Source organism: Pezoporus wallicus, unplaced genomic scaffold (genome assembly GCF_028554395.1).
Source record: "Pezoporus wallicus isolate ANWC-B61680 ecotype Strahan unplaced genomic scaffold, APGP_CSIRO_Pwel_v1 contig_7896, whole genome shotgun sequence".
Taxonomy (NCBI): domain Eukaryota; kingdom Metazoa; phylum Chordata; class Aves; order Psittaciformes; family Psittacidae; genus Pezoporus; species Pezoporus wallicus.
Genome location: NW_026639609.1, coordinates 229,621 through 257,329, shown reverse-complemented (window position 1 = coordinate 257,329; position 27,709 = coordinate 229,621). Strand labels below are relative to the sequence as shown.

The 27,709-nt window shown below is 53.3% G+C and overlaps 2 protein-coding genes and 1 non-coding gene across 8 annotated transcripts; 1 reads left to right on the top strand and 2 right to left on the bottom strand.

The window, feature by feature from the left end:
- The first annotated feature begins 1,864 nt into the window (after nucleotides 1-1,864).
- On the top strand, nucleotides 1,865-9,462 carry FCSK (fucose kinase). Of its 5 annotated transcripts, XM_057415191.1 has the most exons (23): nucleotides 1,865-1,934; nucleotides 2,032-2,189; nucleotides 2,316-2,366; nucleotides 2,456-2,581; nucleotides 2,756-2,828; nucleotides 3,112-3,209; nucleotides 3,358-3,438; nucleotides 3,527-3,646; nucleotides 3,847-3,988; nucleotides 4,226-4,353; nucleotides 4,448-4,549; nucleotides 4,952-5,122; nucleotides 5,196-5,263; nucleotides 5,425-5,789; nucleotides 6,198-6,408; nucleotides 6,853-7,019; nucleotides 7,097-7,324; nucleotides 7,472-7,615; nucleotides 7,729-7,848; nucleotides 7,922-8,109; nucleotides 8,308-8,407; nucleotides 8,880-9,103; nucleotides 9,261-9,462. In XM_057415191.1, the coding sequence occupies exons 1-23, from the start codon at nucleotides 1,865-1,867 to the stop codon at nucleotides 9,375-9,377; spliced, it is 3,252 nt and encodes a 1,083-aa protein (XP_057271174.1). In that variant the 3' UTR covers nucleotides 9,378-9,462. The 5 variants fall into 5 exon arrangements, with proteins under 5 accessions (XP_057271174.1, XP_057271170.1, XP_057271169.1 ...); XM_057415186.1 differs by lacking the exons at nucleotides 1,865-1,934; nucleotides 2,032-2,189; nucleotides 2,316-2,366; nucleotides 2,456-2,581 and having other exon boundaries at nucleotides 2,588-2,828; nucleotides 4,451-4,549; XM_057415187.1 differs by lacking the exons at nucleotides 1,865-1,934; nucleotides 2,032-2,189; nucleotides 2,316-2,366; nucleotides 3,112-3,209 and having other exon boundaries at nucleotides 2,542-2,581; nucleotides 3,358-3,646.
- An 808-nt stretch (nucleotides 9,463-10,270) lies between these two features.
- On the bottom strand, nucleotides 10,271-27,405 carry COG4 (component of oligomeric golgi complex 4). 2 transcript variants are annotated; one of them, XM_057415194.1, is made up of 19 exons: nucleotides 27,295-27,405; nucleotides 26,753-26,835; nucleotides 25,358-25,472; nucleotides 23,133-23,307; nucleotides 22,327-22,520; nucleotides 21,750-21,855; nucleotides 20,318-20,475; nucleotides 19,714-19,772; nucleotides 18,590-18,723; nucleotides 17,953-18,071; nucleotides 17,129-17,295; nucleotides 16,306-16,471; nucleotides 14,731-14,793; nucleotides 14,161-14,277; nucleotides 12,512-12,604; nucleotides 12,117-12,200; nucleotides 11,728-11,829; nucleotides 11,211-11,339; nucleotides 10,271-10,979 (listed from the first exon to the last, which is right to left on the bottom strand). In XM_057415194.1, exons 1-19 carry the CDS (start codon nucleotides 27,364-27,366, stop codon nucleotides 10,845-10,847), a joined length of 2,271 nt encoding a protein of 756 aa, XP_057271177.1. In that variant the 5' UTR covers nucleotides 27,367-27,405; the 3' UTR covers nucleotides 10,271-10,844. The 2 variants fall into 2 exon arrangements, with proteins under 2 accessions (XP_057271177.1, XP_057271178.1); XM_057415195.1 differs by lacking the exon at nucleotides 12,512-12,604.
- On the bottom strand, nucleotides 17,545-17,702 carry LOC130602391 (U1 spliceosomal RNA). Its single transcript, XR_008972894.1, has one exon. It is a non-coding gene; the product is annotated as a U1 spliceosomal RNA (small nuclear RNA).
- Nucleotides 27,406-27,709: the final 304 nt, after the last annotated feature.

The following is a 27,709-nucleotide window of genomic DNA, read 5'->3' as shown; positions in this document are numbered from 1 at the left end:
GTGGCCCTTTGTCCAGTCCAAGCTTCCCCGCTGCCCAAGCACCCTCCTCATACCCCAAAATCCTCCTGCTGGCATGGGGAGTCCTCACTCTGGGGAAGTATCTGGGAGCTTTGCAATAAACACTCTGGCTTCACAGCTGGAGCCCCAGCAAAACCTCACCTTCTCAGCAGCACCCAAGCCCCCTGCGTGCATGGGGACCCCTTGCATCCCCAGGCCCTGAAAGCTCGGCCCCAGCACCCCAAAGGCCGTGCTTCGGCCGGGGAGACACCCCTAACCCCGGCTGGTTGGAGGCTGACCGGCTCCCACACTGGCGCCGCCACCTCGCATACACAGCCGCAAGCAGGGGACATGTTCCTGCTCGGTGACACAGTTTCCAACCCTGTCCCCAGGGCCGCTCGCGCTGTGTTTGTGAAATGCTGGCTGCCACTACCCCGGCGAAGACGCCGTGTGTCACGCAGCCATGTGTCACTCTGCTGCTGAAGGACCTCACATGCACATTGTCACTGCTGGGGACTGGGGGCACCTTCAGACAGCGTCCCCCCTTACTCCGGCCCCCGCTGTAGCCACCCCAGCTCTGCCCCCAGCACCCCTCACCGGGGTCCGTGCCCTGAGCAGCACTCCGGAACACTCGGCTGGAGAGGGCCAGCTCGCCGGGGAGCACCCCCAGCCCCGACCCCCTCCTTCCAGGGCCGAGCATCCTCCGCGGGGCTAGCACCGCGGGGCCAGGGCCGGCACATCCTCGCCGGGGCTGATCCCAGTAAGTCTCGGGTGCGTGCTCCCCAGCAAGGGGGCAGCTCCCGGCCACGCTTCCCCGGCGCACCCCTGCCCCGGGCCCGCTCTCCGCCGCTGTACCTGGCTCGGCTCCTCCACGGCCCCGACACCGGGCGCACGCGGGCCCCTCTGCCGCCGCTGCCGCCGCTGCCGCCGCTGCCGCCGCTGCTGCCGGCCCGCCGCTCGGCGCCGCGCCCTCCGCGCCGCGAGGGGCTGTGCGGGGCCGGGCTGGGCCGAGCCGCGCCGTGCGGGGCGGGGGATCTGGCCCGGCAGCCTGGGAGATGTAGTCCGCTGCAGCCCGGGGGGCTTGTGGGACTTGTAGGAGGAGAGCCCACCCGGCCCACCAGCACCTCTGGTGTGTGTGCCGGTGCACCGCCCGGCGCATCGGCTACCGCCGGTATAACCCCCGCGTACCCACCGGCGCATCGCAACCCCCCCCGGGATCCATCCTGGTATCCACTCGGCTCGTTGGCGTCCGTGAACGCCCTGTACTCCTCCCTGGTACCCACCCCCCTACACACCCCGACACATCAGCACCTCCTGGTACCCACCCCCGCACATCGGCATCCCTCGGTGTCCACCCCGCTACCATGCCCCCATCCCCATGCCAGTACCCACCCGGCACATCAGCACTCCTCGGTACCCAACGCCCGCACACACGGCTCACCCACCAGCAGCCCACCGCCCCCCTCCACCCCAACACCCCCAGGGCATCCACCCCGGGGCGCACATCGGCACCCACCGCTGCTACCCTGCTCGCCGCAGGGGAGCCGAGCTGAGTCCGGGCGGGCTCGTGACACAGGTGACACAGGGCACTTAGGGGTGCGAGCCTCCGGCTGCTGAGGGTGCCTTTTTGGGGCAGAAAACGTAAAAAACCCCATGATCCCTCTGAAACCACCCTAGGGGCGGGGGAGAGGCACTACAGCGCCGGGGCAGGGGTACACTGTACCTTTAAGCAGCCCAGGCCTGCCCATGCGCGAAGCGCACGCTGGAAGATGTAGTCCCTCACCGCAGGCCTTCCGCAGAGAGTGCTGGCGGCTTGGACTACATCTCCCAGCGTGCACAGCAGAGCAGCAGAGGGTCCGGCGCAGTTATGGCGGCGGAGTGGAGCGTCCTCGTCCTCACCTGCCAGCGCGGCGGCTGTGTGTCCGCCTTCCAGCGAGGCAAGCGGCGGGGCTGGAGCTCGCCCTCTCCCCCCGGGCCGAGCGGGAAGGAGCGGGGGGTGCCAGCTCTCAGCGCCGCCCGCCTCTCGCTTGGCAGAGCTGGAAGTACGCCGGCTGAGGGGCAGCCTGGGCCCGCGGCCCCCGCCGCTGCTCCTGGCCGTGGAGGACCCATGGGCCCGCCTGGGCAGCGGCGGGGCCACCCTCAATGCCTTGCTGGTGGCTGCCGAGCACCTCAGCGCCCGGGCGGGCTGCACGGTGAGGGGCCTTCCCCTTCCGGGGGAGCGGGGTGCAGCCTCTGGCGGGGCCGGGGAGGCTGCAAGAGGGTGGGGAAAGGGGTGGCTTCCCTGTCCCCAGTGACTGTTCTCTGCACTGCTCTCCCAGGTGGTGACCTCCGATGTCCTGAAGGAAGCCCACATCCTCATTCTGCACACGGTGAGAGCCGGCCTGCAGCCCAACTTGAAACGCTCTACAGCGTTTCCTCTCCCTCCCTGTCACAACCCCTGCCTTCCCCTCCCCACCAGGGCCGTGACTTCTCCTTCGATGACTGTGGTCGGGCCTTTACTTGCCTGCCTGTGGAGGAGCCCGGTGCTGTGGCTGAAGCTCTTATCTGCAACCTGGACAGCCTGCTGGGGACCATGACACACCGGGTCTGTGTGGCCTGTGGAACGGGGTTCTGGGCTAGTGCTGTGCAATGCTAGGCACCCAGGTGTGAGGGCTGAAGCCTTCGGGGTGCCTTCAGCTGGCTCCCAGCAGGGTGGGAAGGGTGTGAGGGTCGGGCCCCTTCCCTGCTCTCCCTGGGCATGTGGCCCTTGTCTCCGCAGCTCTGTGTGGGCTCCCCGCCCGGCGTGTGGGTCTGCAGCACTGACATGCTCCTCAGTGTGCCCTCAGCACCAGGTGAGTGGTGCCAGCCTTGCCTCCAGCACGTGCTTTGCTTTGGGACAGGGGGCAGAGCCTGTAGCACAGCTGGTCTAGCCTGCAGTGTGCTCTCATGAGTGTGCGGATGCTTGGGCATTGCAGGCGCACGTACAGTTGGAGCATTTGTCATGCTCAAAGCAAGGTGGCCAAGACTGAACACTGCTTTCATCTCCTCTGACATACACCCTGTTTTCAGGCAGTTGAGCCTTGGGCAGGTATGTGTGCTGCCCCAGTGGACACTGCTCTGTGTCCCTCTCCTCAGGGATTGACTGGGATGGCCTCCAGGGTGTCAGAGTAATTGCAGTGCCTGGGAGCCAGGCATATGCCAGGAACCACGGGGTCTACCTCACTGATGAACAGGTCAGTAGCAGCTCCTCCTCCAAGGGGTGCCCTTGGAGGCACAGGGGTCCTTACCCCTCCAGTGCCTTGGGTGCTGAGGTCCCAGCCCTGCTGTGGCTGCTTGGCTTGGGGCTCCCTGAAAAGCTCATTGTGGTGGTCTCATTCCCAGGGGCTGGTGCACAACATCATCTACAAAGGCACAGAGGCCCAGATCCAGCAGTGTGCAGGGCCTGATGGCACCGTCCCACTGGTACGGCATGACATGGGCATTGGGGCCTTGCCAGCCCCGTCCTTTTTGTCACCATGGCTGCAGCCTCAGCCCTGCTGTGCCCTTGCAGGTGTGCGGGGTGGTTTTCTTCTCCTCGGATGCTGCTGAGCAGCTTCTGGCCACCCATGTCATCCCTCCTCTAGATGCCTGCACGTACATGGGACTGGACTCAGGGGCACCACCCATCCAGGTGACAGCCCCTCTGCAGAGGACAGGACTCCTTACCCCATGGGTGCTGCTGCTAGGCATCTCTTTAGGGTCTGTTGCCCTCTAGGGCTTCTGCCCCACACACCACACCACATTTGGGTGGGAGAGGTGGTAGGAGGGCAGCACCCAGCAGCAGGGTGGGGGTCAGGGTGGCTGCACCCAACAGGTCCCTTCTCTCCTTAGCTCTCCCTCTTCTTTGACATTGTGCTGTGCATGGCAAGGGGGGTGACAGAGCAGGATTTTGTGAAGGGTGGTGGTGACACCAGTGTGAGGAATGCCCGCTCCGTGCTGTGGGCAGCTCTCCACGCCTTCCCACTTAGCATGGGTAAGTGATGCTGCGGTGGTGCACTGACATGACCCATACCTGAGCCCTCTTCCCCTCTGTGAGGAGAAATGGCGTGGTCAGGGCCTGGCTGTTTCTCCGCACAGCTGCAGGTCCCCAGGTCTTTTCTGTCCCCCTTTGACTGGCGGTATGTTCAACCTGGCTGTCCTTGGCTCACATGGGTGTTGGGCACAGCCACATTGGCCGTTGGTGTGCTGACAGCTTTCCTGTCCCTCACAGCCTGCATTCCCAATGCATCCTATGACTACATGACCACCTCTGCGAGCGACCACATCCGCAGCCTGACGCTCCTGCCCAGCTCTGCCAGCCACCTCTGCTTCTGCAAAACAGCCCATTCCCATGTGGATGTATGTCCTTCCACCCCCACCCTTGCTCACACACATGTTCTGGTGGTTGCTCTGGGCTAGAACCTGGTCCCACATGCCTCTGTGCCCTTGGCAGCAGCCCTGTCTCCTGGAGGATGGCTCTTCGGTCACCAACTGCTTGCTAGAAGGAGCCGTGCGTGTGGCGGCAGGCAGTGTCATCCAGCACTGTCACCTCCAGGTACGTGGCTGCGATGGGGGTGACCCCAAGTTCTCAGTACGCTGGATGGGCAGCAGAGTGAGGTGGCCCTGGGGTGTGGGACCCACAGCTATGAGATTTGGGGTGCGCTTCCCTTTGGGGCTGCCTTTCAGGTGGTGCTGGGGACCCTGGTGGTTGTTGCCCTCCCCAGGCACCCCTGGCCTGTCCCTCCCTGGGAACCAGGGCATATCCTCTCTCATGGCTGCAAGCCTTGGCCTGAGTTTCTGCAGTTCCGTGTCCCTGCGGCCCCACAACAAAGCAAAGTGTCCCCCTCTGGGACCTGGCTCCTGCTGGCCCCAGCTTGTCTCCCAGGGTGTTTTTCCTTTTCTGATGTTGGGATCTGGCTCTAGTTTGGGGTCTCAGAGCCCTGCTGCCTCTTCACAGGGTCCCCTGGAGATTGGTCCTGGCTGCCTGCTTTCTGGCCTCACTGTAGGCTCCTCACCAGCCCTGCAGGGCTTTCCCCTCCATGACGTTGTCCTGCAGGGCCACCACGTGCAGCTGCGTGATCTGCCTTGCCATGTGTTTACTCTCACTGGCCGCCTTGATGACTGGCAGGTACAGGGGTGGCAAGGCGCTGAGAGTCTCCCCTCAAAGCCAGCATGTAACCAGCTGCTCCATCCCTCTGCAGAGCCCAGCTGAAAGGGCCACCTACTTGAACATGCCCTGGGCTGAGTTTTTCCATCGGACAGGCGTACGGTAGGTGCCACATGCCAGGATGGGACAGAAGACCTGGCTCCCCTGGGAGTGGCTGCAATGGGGAGGTGTCACGGCCACCTCAATCCATCCTGCATTCTGGCTGCCCTCTGGAAGCTGTCCTCAAGGCCCAGGGCGGTACTGATGTGCTCTCCCTCCATCAGGGAAGGGGACCTTTGGGATGCTGAGACGCCGCAGGGGAGCCGCTGCCTGCTGAGTGCCCGGCTCTTCCCAGTGCTGCATGCCCACGAGGCACTGGGGCTGGAGGATGTGCTGTGGCTGCTGGCCCCAGTGGCTGGTGAGCGGCTGGCACGCTGGCGAGCGGCCTGGCGCATGTCCTGGCAGGAGCTGCTGCCCTGCCTGGACAAGGCGGCTGAGCTGGGTGCCCGCCAGGCCCTCTTCTTCCTGCAGGGCCAGCACAAGGTGCGGCGTGTGCTGCTGGGACGCAAGGACAGCAGCCTCCTGCCCCTAGCCCGCAGTGCTGTCCATGAGGGCTACCATGAGGCTGTGTTGGGCACACTGGATGAAGGTGAGCTAGACTCACATGAGCTATGTATTGCATCTCTGGATGTCATGGCTGTTTGGTGCTCCCCACCCTCTCCAGTGACACCCTGTCATTGCAATGGCACCAACAAACCAGGACGCGTGCAAGCCATGCAAGTCCTTCTTCCCGGGAGCCAACTCATTGCACTAGTGGGGTGGTAAGACACTGGAACAGGTTGCCCAGAGGAGCTATGGCTGCCCCATCCCTGGCAGTGTTCAAGGCCAGCTTGGACGGCTTGGAGCAACCTGGTCTAGTGGAAGGTGTCCCTGCCTGTGGCAGGGCATTGGAACTGGATGAGCTTTAAGGTCCCTTCCAACCCAAACCAGTCTAAGGCTCTATGATTCTATGGCCTGCAGCCTGCCTGTGGCTTTGCAGCCTCCTTTTGTTTTCTAGTTGCCTCCACGGCTGGTGACGCTGGCATTGCAGCACGGGCACTCGCCTGCATCGCTGAGGTGCTGGGCTGCATGGCACGAGGGGAAGGGGGCTTGCGGAGTGGTCCTGCTGCCAACAGGGAGTGGGCCTCAGCTTTTGGGCGCCTGGAGAGTGGGGACATCGCCGGCGGTGTCCAGGAGCTGGCTGCTGAGCGGCAGAAGTGGATGAGCAGGTGAGGCTGGGGCTGGTGAGCTGCCCTATCTCAGGCACCAGCAGAGTCATGGAGCTGCAGTGGTGGGCTCAGCATAGAATCGTAGAATGGTTTGGGTTGGAAAGCACCTTAAGATTGTCTAGTTCCAGCCCCTGCCATGGCCAGGGATGCCTCACACTAGACCATGTCACCCAAGGCTGTGTCCAGCTTGACCTTCAACACTGCCAGGGATGGGGCATTCACCACTTCTCTGGGCAACCTGTTCCAGTGCCTCACTACCCTCACAGTAAAGAATTTCTTCCTTGTATCTAATCTGAACTTCTTGTTTCAGTAAACCCATCGCCCCTATAGTTGCTGATGAAGAGTCCCTTTCCAGCATCCTTGCAGACCCCCTTCAGACACTTGGAAGGCTGCTATTAGGTCTCCACACAGCCTTCCCTTCTCCAAACATCCTTCTCTTCCCAGGCCAGCTCTTCTGGTGAGAGCAGCTCGGCACTATGAGGGGGCTGAGCAGATCCTCATTCGGCAGGCAGTGATGTCCTCGTGCCAGTTTGTCACTGTGGGACAGGCAGAGCTGCCACCCCTGGGGCACTGGGTGCAAGTGGTGTGTCCAGCCCGCCTGGACCTCTCTGGTGAGTGTGTCCCCTGCCCCAGGCATGATCCATGTCTCACACCTGTGGTGCAGGGAGCTGATGGCAAGCATCTGCAGGCGGCTGGAGCGACACACCCCCCATCACCTATGAGCACGGTGGGGCTGTGGTAGACGTAGCAGTGCTGGTGGACGGGTGCTGGCCCATTGGTGCGCAGGTGCGGCGCATCAGCGAGCCAGAGCTGCGCCTGGTCAGCCTTGGTGGGATGCCGCAGAGAGAGGCAGTGGCAGAGCTGGTGTGCCGGGAGCTGGATCACTTGCGGGATTACTGCCAGCCACATGCACCAGGTGAGGTGCCACCAGCCACACAGACCAGTTCCGTACCTGTGATGTCCCCCTGGGTGTTGTGACCCCATGGTGCCAGGGTGTCCCTTTTTGAGGGATGATGGAGTGAGGGAGCAGGTGTCAGCTTTGCTTTCTCTTTTTTTTTTTCAGGAGCCCTGCTCAAAGCTGCCTTCATCTGCAGCCAAGTTGTGCAGTTCCCCTCACAGAAACCCTTGCAGGCCCAGCTGATGGAGAACTTCAGGGGTGGGTTTGAGGTGCACACCTGGTCCACACTGCCCCATGGGTCTGGCCTCGGTAAGTCTGTAGGGACAGGGCTGGGGAGTTCCTGCTACCAGCATGGTGATGGGGGATCTCCCTCGCTGCTCCCAGGCTCTCACCAGCATGTATCCTTCCTGTGCTCCCTGCAGGCACCAGCAGCATCCTGGCAGGAGCGGTGATGGCGGCGCTGTACCGGGCAGCAGGGAAGACTGCCAGCACTGAGTCTCTCATCCACGCCGTGCTGCATCTGGAGCAGAGGCTCACAACAGGTAGGCACTAGGGGAAGCTGTCAGCCCATAGGGTGGGGGCCTCACAGTGGCTGAGGCTCCTCTGCCCTTGCAGGTGGCGGTTGGCAGGATCAGGTCGGTGGGCTCGTGCCAGGCATCAAAATTGGGAGGTCAAAGGCCCAGCTCCCACTCAGGGTGGAGGTGGAGGACATCCAGGTGCCCGATGGCTTTACTCAGACTCTCAATGATCACTTGCTGCTGGTGTACACAGGGAAGACACGCCTAGCTCGCAACCTGCTCCAGGTAATGCCAGGGTGTCCCTGAGTGCTGCAGCCTCCAGCCTTGGCTCTCCCCATGTGCTCTGGTGCCTGTCCCCTTCTCTGGTACACAGCTTTGCCACCCCAACAGGAGCTAGCACTGAAGGCTGCGTCTGTAGCACTGCCTCCCTGGGTGCTGCTGGACCCAAGAGGATGGTGACAGGGACATTCTGGTCTCTTTCAGGATGTGGTAAGGAACTGGTATGCCAGGCTGCCCTCAGCTGTGCAAAATGCTGATGCGCTGGTGAGCAACGCCGAGGAGTGTGCCCAGGCCTTGAGGCAAGGTGTGAGCCCCCTCTCCTGAGCCAGGCTGGCCCTTCTAACAACTGAAGGAACACAAACCTCCCTGGGGAGAGTCTGTGCGGTCCTGAGGAGACAAAATTCCTCCCCCAGGCCCACCCTCATGTTACAGGCAATGTCCCAAAATTCAGGCTTGAAAAACAGACTTTAAGGAAGGGAGGATGAGACACATCAAGGCTGGCTGGTGTTCTGCAAGTCATTCATGATGGGACTGGGGGCGATGCCTGTCCTTTGCTGTGGAGTTATTTGACCTTTGGCTGTGGAGGAGACGCTGGAGCATTAGGGCGAGCAAATTCTCCACCTGCGGAGGATTAGAAATAAACAGCAATGTGACAGGGCTAGGTTTTCTTGGGTAGATGAGAAGGCAGAATTTAGCTTGTGCTGAGCAGGAGAGGCAGAGACCTGCCTCTTGGATGAGAAACAAAGGCAGATAGTTTGCAATATCCTCTCCTGCAGGTAACCTGTCACTCATTGGAAAGTGTCTGGACTGCTACTGGCAGCAGAAGAAATGCATGGCACCTGGGTGTGAGCCGCTGGCTGTTGGGCGCATGATGGATGCTCTCCGGCCCTATGTTTATGGGCAGTGTTTGGCTGGGGCTGGCGGCGGTGGCTTCCTTTATGTCTTAACCAGAGCCCCGAGGCAGAAAGAGGTCTTGCACCAAATTCTAGCCAAAACTGAGGTGAGACATGAGCTCCCAGGCAGTTCAGTGGCACAGGTGAATGAGATGGGACAGTGGGATGAGATTGATTGCTGTCCCCTTAGCTCTACCCAGTCTGTGGAGGGCAGGTCCGTTGCTGGTTTCTGCCCCACCTGTGTCCCTGTTCTTTGTTTCCTAGGGACTGGGCAATTTCAGCATCCACAGCATCGAAGTGGACACAGGCGGTTTCTCGGTGAAGGTTGTGGGATGTGATACAGAAGACAGTGCTTGCCCTGGGGAGCATATGGCTGTGTGAAAGCCTTTGCTCTGACTTGTTCCTGGCAGGCAGACAGGGCAGGAGAGGCAGTAGCCGGCTGCCTTCCAAAGCAGGGACATCTCTGCTGATTTAGAGCCTTCCAAAGCGGGGACATCTCTGCTGATTTAAAGGCTGCTGCTACAGTTGGCTCCAGTAGGTGCCTTAGGTCTTTATATGGCCTTTTTGTGCTACTACATGCCCCAAAAGCCACAGAGGCTGGAAAGCTGTCACAAGTGGCACAGGCAAAACCATCCCAAGAAGGGAAGCTTAGCCAGAAAGACAGCTTGCTAGGGCCTCCAGGCTGATTTGGGGGTTTCACTCCAGCTCTCATAGTTCTCCAAAGGGAAAAGAATGGGCAGTTGTGTTGCTGCTTCTAGCAGGGACCTTCCTGCTCTTCTTGCAGCAGAGATTGCCCAACTGGCACACAATGTTCCTGCACCAAGGATGTACCTGGATGTGGAATCAAGTCCTGCCCATGCTCAGAGAGTATTTCTGCAGTGAGTTACTTGTCCCTGTAGTCCCTTTGAATAAAGCAGGTTGTTTCCAGCAGGTGTTTATTTCCCCTATCTCCTCAGCAGAGCTCCTCCCTCCCAACGGGCTCTCAGAGTCCCAGTACTGCGCAAGCAAAGCTCTCCTTGTGTAGGTACAGCATGTTCTGGTTACTGGCCTCCATAGCCCTGGCTGTCAGAGGTGGAAATGCTGCTGGAGGAGGCAGCCACACCTGGCAGCAGGCTGGCTCCTGGTGCTAGCTCTGGGGTATTTTTAATTGTGCTATGCCACTGCCAGCTGGGAGTGCCGCAGCACAGGGTGGAAGAAGATAAATGGTGCCCAGCTCTTGTCCTGCATCTCACCAGCTCTCTCCAGGCCCACAAACACACACGTATCACCTGAGGTTGCTGCTCAGCCAGGTGAGGTTTATTTACAGAGTAGCTGTCCAGGGCACAAGAAGCTAGCATCGACACAGCTGTGCTTCCTACAGTGGCTATGGATTTTCTGAGCACCCTCTCAGTAAGGAAATCATTCCAGAATGGTTCCCATTACCACCAGGAGACAGCCAGGGCTCAAGATGTGCAGGACTCTAGTAGCTGACCCTTCAACTGGTGGCACGAAGAAACCCAGCTGTGGCCAGCAGCACAGGCAGAGCAATCTCTGCAGCCCCATGTCCGAGCCACACAACAGCCCCAAATTCCCTGACCTGGGTCCTCCCACAGGTCAGCATAATGGAGTTATGAGCTGGCACAAGTTGGTCCTTCCAACTAGCTCATGTCTTGAGAAATAGTGTCACGTTGCTCTTCACGTAAGAGATTGCTGCCTTGTTTCTGCTCCCACAAAAGGATGGTGGCTCTTCTTGCCCAGCCCAGGAAAGCCCTTTGCTCCAAGGAACACAAGCAGAAGGGCAGACAGCACCCCATCCCCACACTGTCCATCAGCCTGGCGGTATCCTTCTTGCTGTTACCCCCTACCCAGCTAAAGGCGCAGGCGCTTGATGTCCTCGCTGCGGAAGTCAATCCGGAGAGCCAGCACCTGCCGGACCTCGGCAGGAGTGAGGCGCCAGGTCAGCGGGCCTGAGTTTGGGCCCCAGTAATCCAGGATCTCCATCACCTGGAGAGGAGAGACGAGAGCTGCAGGAGCCACCTCGGCACTGACTGCCCACACAGGCAAGTTCAAATGCAGTCACATTATTTCCTGCCACTAACAAACACCCATCAGGCATGGGGCACCTTGTCCATACCTTACAAATGTCGACAGTGACAGGATGAGCCCAGTAAGTCCTGTGGAGTACAGCCAGGGCTCCTACAATCCGTCAGTAAAAGCAGGCAAAGCAGAGCTCACCCTTTCCAGGTTGAGGATGGTGGCCATCTGGGAAAGTCGGGCAAACTTGTCGCGGATAGTCCAGGTGGTGACTGTGGTAAGATAGGCTATGAGGGACCTCAGCTCCTTGTCAAACTGCAGACCGCCAAGCTATGGGGTGAAGGGAGCACTGTTAACTCTGCAAACAGGCGCAGGTGTTGTGCCAGACACACAATGAACAAATACCAGGGCAAGAGGGGAAGGTCACCGAGCAGGAAGGCTCCAGTTAGACCATTTACTGCTGGTTAAACCAGCTTATGTTTACGCCCACTTTAAAAGCCAGCCCCCTTTTTGATGCAAACTCTTCCCTGTCCCACCACAACACGTTTTCTGCCTGTGTGCACCAACACAAGCTCTGCCTGAGCTGGCTACCAGTGGTGGCAGAGCTTCAGAGAGTAACATTTGCCTCTGCCCTGCCCCAGCCCTTCACTGAGGGTTTTATTTCCTAGCAGAGGGTTTGCAATCAAGCCAGACTACAAGGCAGACGAGTTTTGCTTACCCTGCTGAATGTGGATTTGAGCAGCACTTTCTCCAGTTCAATAGCTATGAGACTGGTCATAAGACCAGTGAGGGTATCATAAATCACTGGAGACAGTCCAGCCTGGAAGCAGAAACCCGTGTCATTCTTGTGAGCAGAGATCCATAAAAGCCAAGCCTATGAGAGCTTTCACATAAAGAGTCATAACTTGTACACTCAGCAAGTGGGGGATCCAGGGATCTGGGGCTTGCAAGGAAGCCCTGAGAACTGCAGGAGGAGGGGGTAACGGGATCCCTAAGAGCCCTGCATAGCACTGCAGGACATCTGAGTCCATCCTTCCCCTGTGCAAGGGAAAAATTGGAAGATGCTTGAAATCTGGCCAAAGCCTGGGACTGCCTCATCCTTCTCACCTTGAACTCTGTCATCTGCTGTTCCAGATTCAGGATGAACTGCTGGACCCAGGGATCATTAGCCTCATAGTCGCTGAACTCCTCCTGACATTGAAATACAGAAAGGACTGTTAACGTGGCTTGCCCTGAACAGCAGCAAATAGCCTATGGGACAGGAAGGCAGGGGGCTACTGGAGCAGCACTGCACCCCTTCCATTTTCTCAAGCTCCTCTCTAGCCAAATGCTCCTTTCCAGGCTTTCATAAAGAACAAGTTGTGGGTATTTTACTGTTGCTCTATGCTGAGGAAAGAGCAGAGAACTGAGGGGAATGAGACAGCATTTACTCTGACTGTGCTGCCTAGCAGAGGAAGCAGAGTGCAGAAGCACAGCTGGAAGTAGAGAATGTTGAGCCTTACCTCCTCGATATTGTGGGAGACGGAGAGGAACAGGTTGATCCAGGGCTTCACCTGAGGTTTGATGGCTGTGCTGTTCAGCTCACTGAGACCTTCCTGGGAGCGACAGGAAGAAAAGTGACAGAACACAGCTAACAGCTGACTGAGCACAGCAGCACACAACCTTTATAGTTACACTGACTTGATGCTGTGTCCAATCCCCACTGCAAGCTGGGGAAACTGACCCACAGGCTTGCATGGGAAGCTGAGCACAGAAGCCCCCAGTCCCAAACTCTTCTGGTGCTGAAGTACTTTGAGAACACCACAAGAAGAAGAGGAAGGACACTGGCCCAAAAGCTGCCATTGTGCTGACTTGCAGCATTGTCTGAAGGGCTCGTGCTTCTCCCACCTCTTTTCACAGGGCTGCAGAGATTTTCTGGCAGGAAAGAAGCATTCAGTTCACATCCCTACAGGGAGGAAAGGACACAAACACCAGCTTTCCCACTCAGCAACAGCCAGGAGGCCACTGTGATTTGGCTTGACTGATGCCTCCCACCTCCAGTGCAGCTTAACTCAGTAGGAGAAGCTAAGAGGATAAAAGCTGTAACCACAGCTAGTTCCCGGAATTAATCATAACCCCAGCTCACGCCATCTCCCCTGAGCAGCAGGTTGTCAGCAAAGGCTGTTCTGTCTGCTCTGGTGCTAAAGAGCTCTCTGAAAGCTCCCTCCTGCCAACCACCCTCATTTGGCTCAGCAAGATGTCAAAAAAGCTCACCCAGCATGAAACTACTCAGGTACCAATACAGCCTGGTGCTTGCTGGAAGTTTTTAACTAAAACTGGCATTTCTGAGCAGGCCCTGCTGGCAACTGTCCCTTTTCCAAGGCAAATTCAATGTGTGTGTGAGTTGGACAGCGCAGGAGCTTGCTGCTCAGACTCTTGATTGTTTTGCAGCCAGTTTTAATACTGCACTAGAACTAGACTGGAGTTTTACTCCTTACTGATGAGCTCTTTTGTTTCCATACCGACCACAAGCCTCAAGAGGGTTTGCTGCCAGTCCAAAGGCATCTGGCTGCAGGGAACTGCAAAACCAGATGAGAAATAGCCTGGCGCCTCTGTGAAGTATGAAGCTGATGGCAAACCTGGCTCTAAACACTCTCAAAAGAGGTATTAGGTCTTTCTGCTTCTCTCTCTGCCAGAGACCACTGTGAAATTTTAGGGCAAGAGGCCCCAGCGTGTGGATTTAGCTCCCCCTCCCAGGGATTATTTCCATTTGGGAAAAGGAGGAGAAACCTTAGAGAAGGGCAGCTCTTCTCTATGAACAGCCCACCTTCAGTGTTATCTAGGAGGCTCTGCATAACTGACAGTGTTCTGTGCCATAAGGGCAAATGGAGGAGATGGAAATGCTACACGTATTAATTCTTTTGAAAATGCTGAACTAACTGCAACTCTGTGCTGACTGAAGACAAATGGAGCAATATTCCTTCTGGCTCTGCAGCTGCTTCCAGTGCTTTTGACACAGCCACCAGCTGGTGTGCCTCCGCAAACAAGCTGGATCTGTTTCCATGCCTGAAAGCTGACTATTTACTCCCTCCTAGAGCTATATGTGGCCGAGGCCTTGGATTGAAATGATTCCTGCCTGAGGAGGCCAGCAGTGACTCAGCAAGGCACTCACCTGCAGCAGGTCACGGAATTTGTTGGAAACAGCAGCCATGTCAGAGAGGCAGCTGTCAATCTTAGCCTGCGCTTGCTCACCCCCAAAGCCTTGGCTAAGCAGTTTGCTGCAGTCACTCTGCAGGGAAAGAGATCCATGAGCAAGTTGAGGTTTAATAGCTTGGGCAGTTTCTATTTCTTCATGTTGTTGAGCTCTGGTGCCCACCAGCATGGTTGCAAGCTAGGACAGGCATCAAACTTGCCCCTTTGAAGAAGCTGGGAGAGGACAGCAAGAAAGGACACCATGGGCTATTAGTCCAGCACCAGACAACCACAACCTCCCAGTGATACACATTATTCCACTGGCTCCCGACATGTGCCAGATAGGTTAGGCTGGAGGAACTGGTATTTCCAGCTGATACTATCCACTGGGAGACTGCTCTGCCAGCTCAAAATTGCATTCCTAAGGCTGGAGGGCAAGGACCTCAAGAATTTGGGCACAGCAGAAGTCCAGATGCTTTAACTGACCCCCCCAAGGGAGGGTATTACAAATTTGATTAAGGAAAAAAGCAGTAAAGAATCCACACCTCACCTCCAAAGTCTTCTTTAGGGTCATGATGTTTTCACTGCAGACTTCCACGTTATTTAAGGTCACCTGGAAAAAAAAAAAACACAAACACAAGTAGAATTCACCCTCAGTCCCCAGTCCATACGTTTCCTCCATGCCCAGGCTGAAAGGCAAACATTTAAGGGACAGAGTGGTTACTGTGTAATCAAAGCCTTGCAAATTCCTGGAGCTGCATGAAGCTGAGCTATAGTAACTGAGCATGTGTGCTGAACCTGCAGCAAGTAAAAAGTTTGACACACTTTACTCCTCTTCCTCATCATTCTGTTCACAATGTTACAGCAAAGCTGCACTTCTGGGTGGAAGACAGGATGTATCCTAACTTCTGGGAGAGTGTCATGAAGAACAGACTGTGAGTGGCTAGAGGTGATGGTTTATATGCTGGGTCCACAGAAGCAGGGGAGGGAGGAACGCATTTGTACCTGGGCAGGAGGAACTGACACCCCTCCTGCCTGGTAAATATCTGCTTTTCACTGAACAGACTGTTCTCTGCCTGCTGAAGCTGAACTAAATGTCACTATGAGGCTGGAGTTTGTGCAGACAGGGAAATGAGGCGAACTGACAGGTGAGTGAGGAATTCCAGTGGGAGAACTGACATTTTAAGCACTTTCCTTCAAGAAGTGCAGAAACCTGTAATGAATTTAATGAAATGGAAGAGGTCAGTCCCCTCTGCTCTCTGTTGCCTTTTCTCCTTGTACAGTGAAAGCCACAAGGAATGTTTTCAGCACTCGGTGCTCACAGCAATTTGCAGAGAGGGAACCAAGACAGGCTGAGCCAGACCCCTCCCCAGTCTCTGCCCACAGGTCTGCTCAAACAGCAGGGCTGGTCAAGAGGAGTGAGCAGATCCAGTTGCTCTTCCAGCAAAGTCTTTTCCACAATGCAAGTCTGTACAGCATCCCACCATGGGGAAGGATCTGATACACTGCAGAAAGCTGGAAGAATGGCCCTTCAAATGCTGTCCAAGGGGTCTCTAATGCTCACTGTCATGTTCTGGCCTGCTCAAGCACACAGAGTTGCAGTGCTGCTTATGAGGAGAAGGCAACAGGCGGATCTTGCAGGCCAAGCAGAGAAGACAACCCAGCTCTAATGGGAACTCTGATCTGATTAAGTGAGAATGAAAGAGTCCTGAGCCTGGGCCATGAAACTTTTTCATCTAGAGGGTAAGTGTGCTGAACCTGCAGCAAGTACAGCACACTAGGAACAAGATGCTCTCCCACCACCACTTTTGTGCAGAACCTGTGAGCAACAGGATTGCTGGACACCTCAAAAGAGCACACTCTTCCCCAGCCTGGAGGCAGTCACCACTGCAGCAGCCCTAGAGGCTGCCACAGGATCATACTTGCACAGGCCCTTTGTGGAAGCCCTGCAAACACGAGGTGATGTTACAGCATCTACCAGACATGCAAAGTCAGGCCACCCACTACAGCTGAACAGGCTTTCAGGTTCTCTGAACACGTGATAGTCACACCAATCCTGTTCCCAAGAGTTCCCCATTGTCTTTCCCTTCACCTTAACTCATTCTGCACCAGCCACCATACCCACCAAAAAGGACTGCTTTGCCTCGTCGGTGCTTTCAATGCCTTTGGTATCAAACTTGCCCTGCTGCAAGCTGCTGTGCATGATGTTCACGGCACTGGTCACCCCCCTCTGGAAATCCTGGAAGGTTGTGGCTGGAAAGCCCTGCTTCAGCTTGTTGTACAGAACCTCCCTATGAGGCAAGCAAAAAACACCATAGCTTAGAGCAATTACTGTGCTCTGTGCCAGGGGACAGCACTCTGGCTGGGCCATGACTTGAACAAGGTAAGTGGAACTTCAGAAGGGACAGAAGAGAGCTGGCATGTATCTCCTGACAGTATCTAAGGGACACAATGCTGAAAAAAAACCACATCCACCCAGTGACTGATCTTTCCGCAAAATCCTGCCTGCAGCTGTCTGCAATCTTCAGTCAGTTCCCCACTCCCACGTGAGGATGAAAACCAGAAGCCAGATAATCTCTGCAGGCTCACCCCAAGTTCATGCTACTAAGCAAGCTCACAGATAGCACAGAGAAAATTAGGGATGACGGTGTACCATCAAGCAGGGTAGCTTCCAATGCTATGAGGTGACCCAGTCTCATTGGTATTCTGAGCCATGAGGTTCATCCTTCTGTTTCTTCTACAGGTGACCATGACTACTGTGAGAAAAGCATGCCCAGCTCCAGCTTCCTACACCATACCCAATGATGCCTCCTGTAAGCATCTTCCATGGAGATGACAAACCAGAGGTTCAAAGGCAAAGAACACAGGTAAGACCATCTGACAGGAAGCACTGTTTGCAGAACGTGAGGTGGAGGCAAGTCACAATGAACCTGGTGTATTTTCGTTACCTGAAGTCAGACTCCAGTTCAGTGGTGGAGTGGTTGATCATGGCACAGAGACAGTCTATGCTGGAGCTGGACAGAGCACGCCCAATGCACTTCTTCACGATATAAAACACATCATCCACCACGCTGGAGGTGAGCTGGCCCTTCTCGTAGCTGTCCATGGCAACAGCCTGCAAAGAAAGCTGTCTCAGTGCCCTCAGCTCAGCTAGTAAAGGTGCCCTCTCAAAAGCAGTGCTGTGAGACCAAACCTCTAGCCTGCCCATTCCAACCTGAGCTGAAGTGTACCATGAGTGGGGCATGGTAGCAGCAGCGCCAGTGGCGCCCACCTCTTGACAGCTTGATGGCATCAGGGTACACTGTGCACTGGTATCCACTACAGCCTCATACTTCTGTGGGACCGATGTGCCAGGCCATCAAATCAGGGAAGAGCACAAACGCAGTCCCCCATACCACAAATTATGCAGTCAAGTTTCCTGCATTTGGGGAAATCTCAGGGGTCAGCACATCCAGAGTGCAAAGGATAAACCTTGCTCTTGGAAAGCCACTTGACTGATCATGGTGTCTCCTCTGCAAGCGCACAACTCATTCTAGTTTTCAGTACCCCATAGTGCTGGAAGACCTGTGTCTGGAGGATACTCAGGCGTATGTTTGGAATCAAAGTTCAGAAACAACTAATTGCTTTTCAAGGAAAACAAAAGACCTTCCCAACGACTGCAGACCTGCCATGTACTCATCTCTCTCCCTAGGGATACCCAGCAGAGGACTGAGCTGAGGTCTCAGCTGCTGGCAGAAAGTGCAGCTATTGCAAGCAGCAGTCTGAGCCCTACCTTGTTGACTGTCTCCCTCATGAAGTATTCCTCCATGGTGATGTAGTAGCCAATGAGCTCTTGCATTGTGCGGCTCAACAGACAGTTGTTGAGGAGCTTGTCCAGATATTTCTGATGCTCTACAGAACACAAAGAACCATCAGCAAGGGCCTAGTGCCACAAAGCAGTTCCACCTAATCCCCTTGCAGCTGCCTGTCTCACGGACACCTAAAGGACACACCTGCAAAGCCCAACCTGCAATAAATCATGGGCCTCAACTGTGGAGCTGAAATTGCTGAGCTGACTTTTGCAGATGACAAAACTGATTTCCAGAGCTCCACAGAGTACCAAAGCCTTGAGCCTCTTTTCCATGTGGCCTCTACCTTTAGGATCTGCGCCTGTAGTGACCAAAGGGCTCTCCCTCTCTATGGGCACCTTGTTTACTATACTCTGCAGTTATTCCTAATGTTGGTTTCCCCACTAGAAGGAACAACCAGTACTTAAAACAGGTCTGGGGAGGCCAGGCTACACAATCCTCTTCCAGAGAGTGCTCCCTTTGCAGATCATATCTCACTCTGCTCTGCCACTAACTCAGCTATATCTCTACTGCTGGCTGAAGGAGAAGAGAGCCTGCAAGCACTGGTATTCAAGATGTTACCTTGCTTTACCTCCTCTGAGGCCATGGAGTCTCCCACCTCAAAATCAGCTATTATTCGTCTCTTGATGAACCTCAAGTAGAGCTCACTGCGGGCATTCATCAGAGTGACTTCTGTTAAAATAGGGTCAAGTTCCCTAGAAGGAGCATAGCAAGACTCAAGGTAGCAAGACTACAAAAGGAAATTTACTAATTTAACTGAGTAGTGTGTTCTCTGCTCTCTTACTATGAGATCAATACCACCCCTTCCCCATCTGTGTCACTGAGTGACAAAGCTCAGCAGAATAACCAGTATGTGCAAAGAATGCACACACAATCAAAACAGGAAAAATCATTACAGAGAAGCCTCTTTTTTCATCACAGATGCAAGAAAAGAGTGAAATCACAGCAGTAAGGACTGCAAGATGAAGCAACCTGATATAACTTCAAAATTAGCCCCACTTTGATGGGAGGGTGGGCTAGAGATCTTTGGCAGTCCTTTCCTACCTCAGTTTTGCTATGATTCTGTGAGCCTTGTGGCCAGTGTTAGAAAAGCCTGGTCCCTGCCTCCTCCATCTATGTGCTTTTGTGCACAGATTAATGTGTTTCTCTGAAAATGATGAAGAATCTGTTAAAGCTCAGGAAACATAAGAACAAAAAAACCACATGGCAATGCAGAATGCAGTGTTCAGATCAGGGATGACTATGAAAAAAGAAAAACCAGACTGTCACATCAGCAGCTTTTTCATCAGCGTGCACAGAACTTTACAAATCCTGCTCAAAGCCTCACAACACACAAGTGAGACAAAGATCCATGATCTTTATTTTACAGATGAAAAAGCAAAAGCTCAGAAACAAAACTCTGACCACCAAAAGGTTGTGGGCACAGGTAATTAAAATCTCAAGTCATCTGCGTGCAGTGATACTGCCAGCCAGCAATGTTTAGGCCTGAGGCTTGAAAGTAATGCGTAAGCAAAATAAACCACCACCACAGAAACTGCCTTTATAAAAGGGCACCTAATAATTGGATTTTATGCTTTAGTGGCCACAAAGCCTCTGGAAGACCAGGAGAGTTGTCTAAATGCTAAGTAGTGTTAATAACAGCTCAAGAGTGGAAGGTAGGGTGCAAAAAGAGGGTTTGTTTGTACCTTGGTTCAATCTTCTCCGCAGAAGAACTTCTCATCATGCTATTCTGAACTTGCTGGAACTGCAATCACAAAAAAGACTCATCAAAGCCTTTGCTGATGACTTAGTGTTAACCACTTCTCCTGCTGTTGTCTAAGGAGATGCTTACTCAGGGTGGGTGACAGGAATGCGCTGCAGGAAGCACTGCGAGAGAAGGGAATCACATCATTTAATCCCCTCCTCCAAGATAACGCTCAGCCTGCCAGGAAGAGTGGTAGGATAGGAATACCAACAGAGGCACCAAGGTATATGGCCATGAGACAGCCCTGCAGCAGACAGAAGCCGGAACACCACAGTGGGGAAAGTGTACTGAAAGCACCCTACAGACCTGCGCAGTGAAGAATCCTGTCCCCAGGGCCCATTTACCATGCTCCCAGTGAATCCTTCTCTGCCCCAGAAGGGATAGCTACAGGCTGGACCCCTTCAGCCATCAGTGCAAATGTGGAGCAAAGCAAGGTTTCTCTCAATACACGAGGTCGAACTTTGCCACTTCAAGGGCAGTCAGAGCTTCACGGAGCTGGAGGAGGCCACTCTTGGCTGCATCAAGCAGCATCATGCTCCTCTTACCTGCCTGTGATAGTCCCTCTCTTTGATGAACTTGTCCACCACTTTCTCAACCTGCCTGTCACACTCCACTTGCAGGTGCTTGATGAGGGTGTACAGCCTCCCAGGCCCATAGTAGGTCTCCACAATTGGCTGGTGTGTCTCCACAATACGAGCAATCCCTGCAGGAAGAGGGGAAGAACAAAAGGAAGACTCAAGCAGGAGTTCCCGTTCAGTCTGGACCCACAGCAGAGTTACACAGTTCCACAGACAAGACTTAACAAGAGATCATTCACATCCAGATTAGCAGTTTAGATTGTCCAGCCACTATCTGGTGCTTCACTGAAGGCCTGTTATTACAACATTTCATGGTGTCTTCTCTCTGATAAGATGCCTTCTATGCTTTCTGCTGTTTATTGCAAGATTACACTGCAAACCTCCTGGAGCACAAGGCATCTCTCTTCCTGCAGAGAGCTCCTGCCATGCAATGTGTCAACCGCCTTCCTATCCAGCAAGACAAAAGGTATGAAGCTTCCACAGGAGAAAGCTGCATGAGCTAAACCTGGCAGGGGACACAACTACCACCCAAACCTTGCCTCAGCTTTTAGCATCTGCCAGGTTACAGGAGAAGTGCAGTGTCAGGAAAATCAACTTAGGGAAAGCTCTGTTCTTATATGTCACACAAGTGCCCACGAAAGCAAGCGTTAGTGATGGCAAGGCCTCCTTGGAGAAAAAAGCTAGTCTCCAAGAAAGTATCTCTACAATACTGCTTTTTTCTCACAAACTCTCTACTCCAAGAGTTAGCAACACTCCCCCTCTTTTAAAGCAACTGCCAAGAAAGCCTCAGGAGTTCTAAGGACCTTCAATAGCAGCACAGGTGCCAGGCTGGGAGAATGACCTGGCAGTGGTGCACCCTGGAATTATAGCAGACTTAACAGAGAAGATGGCTAATCACCATGGATCTCAATTACTGTCTTTGGCAACATTCCCACAGAGCATTCATATTCCCTTCTCTCCCTTCCCTTTCTGCTTACAAGTTCCCATGGTCCTCCGCGAAGAACCAGGCCTGGAGGCATCAACAGATGCTCAGTCTTAAGGGATTTGATTTGTTTGTCTGGAGAGCTGAGTATCTGAAGAAATCTTCAGGGAATACCCATTTGTTTTGAGGACATAGAGAACAGGAAGAGTCTGCTTCCTGGAAGAAGCCAACAAATCCTTTGCAAATCCACTCTGTGCCTGAACAAGGTGTATGTGCGCAAGCTTGCTTATTGTAATGCCCTCTCTTGGCTGGGAATCATCTATAAGTTATATCCGTCTAGTATGACACTTTCATAGTTGGAAGAGGAAAGGACACATTCTGTGATCTCCTGGAGCTATAATGAAAAGCATTTAAATTGGTGGACAATCATATCACAGATTATTTTCAGTTCATCAACAAACAGGAAAGGAAAATTACCTTCAAAGAGGAGCGTCAGCGTGTCCGCAAAGATGACAGCAGCCCGGCGGTCACTCATGTCTGTCCCCATCACCAGCTGCAGGTTCTCTTCTGCTTTGTTGGCCACCTGCACAACAACAGGACAAGTCGGCTCGTGACAATAAAAGACACTCCTTCCCATTGGGTGGTCCTCTGTCCCTTGACCTGCAGAGCTTTTGGTGGCCTTCCCATTGCAAAAGCTATTGCTCTTGTTTCTCCTTTGAACAGGGATCTTTTCCTCTCTTGTGGAAAACTGAAGGGTCAAGGAGAGGCAGAAACTTGTTCTTCTCTTTCCAGGCTCCCTTGCATGAGGTTTAAGCACGGACAAACACTAAGACAGGAGAAGCCATCTAGCCATTGGGGCCTGTATTCAGACACTAGAAAGCCCATCCCAGGATGCAAAATGCAGGGAGAGAGATGAACTAAGGCCAGTGCTGGCTTTTAAGATTAGCAATCCAGAGCTAAGACCTTCTTCCACTACATCTGTTGACAGAGACTGGGTTTTGCTCTTCCCCTAGGAGAACAGCCAGGTCACAGTATGTTTTGCAGAACATGTTACCTGCTTGCAGAGGTACTCCGAGAACTTGCTCAGCCCCTCTTCATGTAAGCCTAGCAGAGGAAAGATCTTGAAGAACCGTTCCACCTGGGGCAGGTCTCCCTGCTTCATTGCTGTGTCAAACTTCCCTGTGACAATCATCTTCAGGCGCTGTTCTGCTTCCTGCAGGAGCTTCAGGTTGGCATCAATTACGCCCCCTGGTCAAAAGGACAGAAAAGAAAGGGAAGAGTGATAGCACAATGTCAGTATCATATCAAGAGCTACTTCGCTTTCCCTAGGAGAGATACCAGCAGCCCCAGGGTGAGAAGGCAGAAGACATGCTGGAATTCCACTACAGGCAAAGAAAAAAAGGTGTATGTGTGATGTACATGCAGCTAATCTCATGGTCTTGCAAGGAAGATGCAAACACGTCAACTGAGATGTTTCTTTAGGGATCAGGCAATTTACTCAGTCATTTCCAGTTGCTCTGCTTGGTAGCATACCATAACACTGTCACAGTTCTCCCTGACAGAGCCTTCTCACTTACTTCTTTTGATCTGAACATTTTGTTCTTCACTGAGTTAGTTCCTGAAATAATATTAAAGCTGTGTGCCAGGAACTCTCAGTTAACGATAATTCAAACCTAATAACACTTCATAAATGTTCACATCTCTGTTACTCTATAACATAGAGTTACTAAAATCTTTGGCTAGAGTTAGATCTTCTGCTTTGTCTACTGGGCTAAGGCTATCTGCCATGGGAAATTATGCAGCCTCTGGTTATCTACTGGAAAGGTGACTTGTCAGCTTCACCTCATAAACAGTACTTACCTTCCTTGCCCTGACGACTTAGCTCAATCACTGATTTGTCCAGAGACAGATAACGATGGATATGAGCTGCTGCTTGTTCATAATCTTCATTTCGCAGGGCTGTTTGAACTCCATCCATGCAGAACTTCAGGTCAAGGATGTCATCAGCTCTTTGAATGGCCTGATAGAGTCGATTCTGAAAGAAAGGCAATGTGTAAGACTTCCTGCTGCAGGCTGAAGCAGGAACAAGAACTGTAAGACAGTGTGTGTGTATGGGAAAGAAACAGACTGAAGTGATACTTCTCTGTATAATAAACAACTATGTAAGCAGAAATGCCTGCCACACTACTTTAAAAATTATAAAACCAATGGCTCCAAGAGAGGAACAGCATTTATCAAAACTCAGATTGAACTCGGAGGCCATATTCCACAGGCAGAGACAAAAATCACACTATCTGTTTTGATTTGAACAGTTGTGCTGAGCACTGGGACTTGAAACCTTTTAGCCTGTATCTGCAGAAAGAATGTAACAGCCTGGATTCCTGACCGGTCTTGGGTGACAACAACTAACTCCCCTGTCTTCAGCACTGAAGTTACTGATAAAAGAATTCTAATGAAGATTAACCTTAGCTTATTCACCATATTCTACAAGGAGCTGCATGGACAGGATGGGATGCTGGAGAGCCAGCTGCTCTATGAAATAGCATATACATTTACTTTTGTACCCTGCAATATCCAGGAACCCAGCACGGTACCATTTTCCCTGGGAAAGTGATGGAACACCTTATCCTTGGTGCTATCTTAAGGCATATCAAGGATAAGAGGGTTATGAGGGGCAGTCAACATGGCTTCACCAAGGGGAAATCATGCTTGACCAATTTCTTAGCCTTTTATGAGGAAATAACACGGTGGATGGATGATGGCAGAGCGGTGGATGTGGTCTACCTTGACTTCAGCAAAGCATTTGACACAGTCTCCCACAGCATCCTCACGGCTAAATTGAGGAAGTGTGGTCTGGATGATCAGGTAGTGAGGTGGACTGTGAACTGGCTGAAGGAGAGAAGCCAGAGAGTTGTAGTCTATGGGGCAGAGTCTAGTTGGAGGCCTGTATCTACTGGAGTGCCTCAAGGGCAGTACTGGGACCAGTATTATTCAATATATTCATCAACGATTTAGATGAGGGAATTGAGTACTATCAGCAAGTTTGCTGATGACACTAAGCTGGGAGGAGTGGCTGACGCACCAGAAGGCTGTGCTGCCACTCAGCGAGACCTGGACAGGCTGGAGAGTTGTGCAGGGAATAACCTGATGAAATATAACAAGGGAAAGTGTAGAGTCCTGCATCTGGGCAGGAACAACCCCAGGTTCCAGTATAGGTTGGGGAACGACCTGTTAGAGAGCACTGTAGGGGAGAGGGACCTGGGGGTCCTAGTGGACGACAGGATGACCATGAGCCAACACTGTGCCCTTGTGGCCAAGAAGGCCAATGCCATCCTGGGGTGTATTAGAAGGTGGGTGGCGAGTAGGTCGAGAGAGGTCCTCCTCTACTCTGCCCTGGTGAGACCCCATCTGGAATACTGTGTCCAGTTCTGGGCCCCTCAGTTCAAGAAGGACAGGGACGTGCTGGAGAGAGTCCTGCGCAGGGCAACTAAGATGATTAAGGGAGTGGAGCATCTCCCTTATGAGGAAAGACTGATGGAGCTGGGTCTCTATAGTTTAGAGTAGAGGAGACTGAGGGGTGACCTTATTAGTGTATATAAATATATAAAGGGGGAGTGTCACGAGGATGGAGCCAGGCTCTACTCAGTGGCAAACAATGATAGGACGAGGGGTAATGGGTACAAACTGGAACACAAGAGGTTCCACTTAAACTTGAGAAGAAACTTCTTCTCAGTGAGGGTGACAGAACACTGGAACAGGCTGCCCAGGGAGGTTGTGGAGTCTCCTTCCCTGGAGACATTCAAAACTCGCCTGGACACATTCCTGTGTAACCTTATCTAGGTGTTCCTGCTCTGGCAGGGGGATTGGACTAGATGATCTTTTGAGGTCCCTTCCAATCTCTAGCATATTGTGATACTGTGATTCCCTAACAACACTATATACTGCTAAAATGAAGAACAAAGCCATTTCCACTCCACCTGCCCACTACAGAGGAGAGCATGTTTCTCTATTGCGCTGTAAGCACATGAGCAAATAGATTAGGGCTTGCTGATGACAAGTCCCAGACACCTCCTCCGTCCCGTTACCTTGGCCAGGTCAAGCTGGCGGACTTTACTGCTGACATTCTCGGCAAGGTTACAGGTGAAGGTGATCATCCCTGCTAACTGCTGGGCATCCCCCTCGATGAGCTGTAAGTTAGGCCTGGAACACATGCAAATTGAACATGAGATGCAAATATTAAATAGACCGATGGTTTACAACAGCAGGAAGGTTCTTCCTCCAAACCCAATTGCTCCAGAGTCATGGTTTAAGCCCAGCTGGTAACTCAGAACCACGCAGCTGCTCACTAACTCCCCGGTTACACCCCCTGCCAGCAGGATGGAGAGGAGAATCAAAAGAATGTAAATCCCACAGGTTGAGATAAAAACAGTCCAGTAACTAGGTATAATAGAAAACTACTACCACTAATAATAATGATAAGGTAAATAACAGAGAAAATATAAAACTAAAAGGGGAAAGGGAAAAACCTAATAAACACAAGTGATGCACAATACAATTGCTCAGCATCAGCTGACTGATACTCAGCCTGACCCGAGCAGCAATCTCGTCCTTCTGGGTGACTCCCCCCAGTTTCTATACTGGGCATGATGTGCTGTGGTACTGAATACCTCTTTGGCTAGTTTGGGTCAGGTGTCCCGGCTCTGCTTCCTCCCAGCTTCCTGTGCCCTTCCTCACTGTCAGAGCATCAGACTGAAAAGGCCTTGATCAGAGTAAGCAATACTGAGCAACAACTAAAACATCGGTGTGTTACCAGCATTGTTCTTAGACTGAAATCAAAAACACAGCACTGCACCAGCTACTAGGAAGGAGAAAGTAATACCACTGAACCCAGGACATCCTGTCAGCAACTGTATCTCTGAATTCATGCTCCTCCTCCAGAAGCAAAGCATCAAGATCAGACTGCCTTGCTACCAGACAGGGGATGAACAAGCCACTGAGGCTTTATGATATTCTCTGCTTCTGAAGAGGAAGATGAAGTCTGTAAACTTGGTGCTCCAAGCTTCTATTGAACATAAGGCCAGTTGAGATGGCTTTCCAGACTGCATGCACAAACTGACCGCAAAGAGGCAGTAAAATTTGTCCATACCTGTAAACAGCCTGACACAAAACATCTGAACCAAGCATCAATGCTGAAGCCTGGCAATCTCTGGGGTGAGACCTTCAGCCTACACCAAAATGGGCCAGTCTGTGTGAGGGTGCAACAATTTCCTCTGTTAGTGCTGCTGAGAAAAACCAGGTGCCCAGGGATAAGGATCCAGCTACTGTTCCCTACTGCAAACTGATTTAATGTTTGACATTTTCTGAGAATGAATATGCTTCCCTTGCGACACTAAAATGAATTTTCAGGTCACACAGTAAGCAGGGAGGTACTGAACAGTGCACAGCAGCAGAAAGAAGGGGAGATAGTAGCGATCACTAACCCCATGCGATGAAGTACAACCATCTTGTTCTCTATAGTGCTTTGCTGCTCCAGGAGGGCATCCAGTTCTTCCTGCACAACTTTCTGAAAGGAAAGGATGAAGTCTTGTGTGACTTAAGCTCTCCTTCAGGCCCACAACTTATCACAGACGAGTCAAGAACACCCATCTAGCAAGGCATCAGCACTTCGATGAGGTCATATGACAATTAAAAGATTCCTAATCTCTCGTTTTAATCCTGCACATTTTTAGATTTGCCATTTGAAATCATCAGCTATGCAAACTTTATCACACTTCTAAGCCAGACAACCCCCAAGCTCCACCCCCCGTTGCACTTTCAATGCACAGGGAGTCCGAGCCCGAGGGCTACTCACGATCCGAGGACACCAGCTCCGCGGAGGCAACATCGCCCCCATACACAGTCCCTGAGGACGGTCGAGGTCGTATTTGACTCCTCTGGAAAGAATCCGGATGAGAGGGGTAGGCCTGACAGCGAGGCATCCGCTCTCGCACCCCAAGGCCGCCCGGGCCCGCGCCCCACACACCTCCTCCTCACAGAGCTGGCTGTAGGCGGCCTCCAGCTCTGCCAGGTCGGTGAGCGACTGAATCCGCTCCATGGTCAGGGCTGAGGCGGCCTCCCCGCTCAGGCCCGAAGCCGCGGCCGCCGCCATCTTAGGATGCAGCTGACGCGGTCCATGCCGCATCAGGCTCAGCCGGGGCTACTCCTAGCGGTGCCTGAACGTTTACAGCAGCTCGTATCCGCCTGGCAGGGCGGCAGAATCACGCTACGCCCTTTCTTTATACAAGAGCGTGGCTGTATTTTTTATTTTTTTTTTTTAGGGAGGCTCTTATTACAGACAGCTGCTGCCATCGCCACGCGAACATTCAGGCGCCGTTTCAGCAGCCACGCGGCGCGCGCGCGCCGGATTTGACTGAAAGCCCCGTCGAGGAGACGCGGGA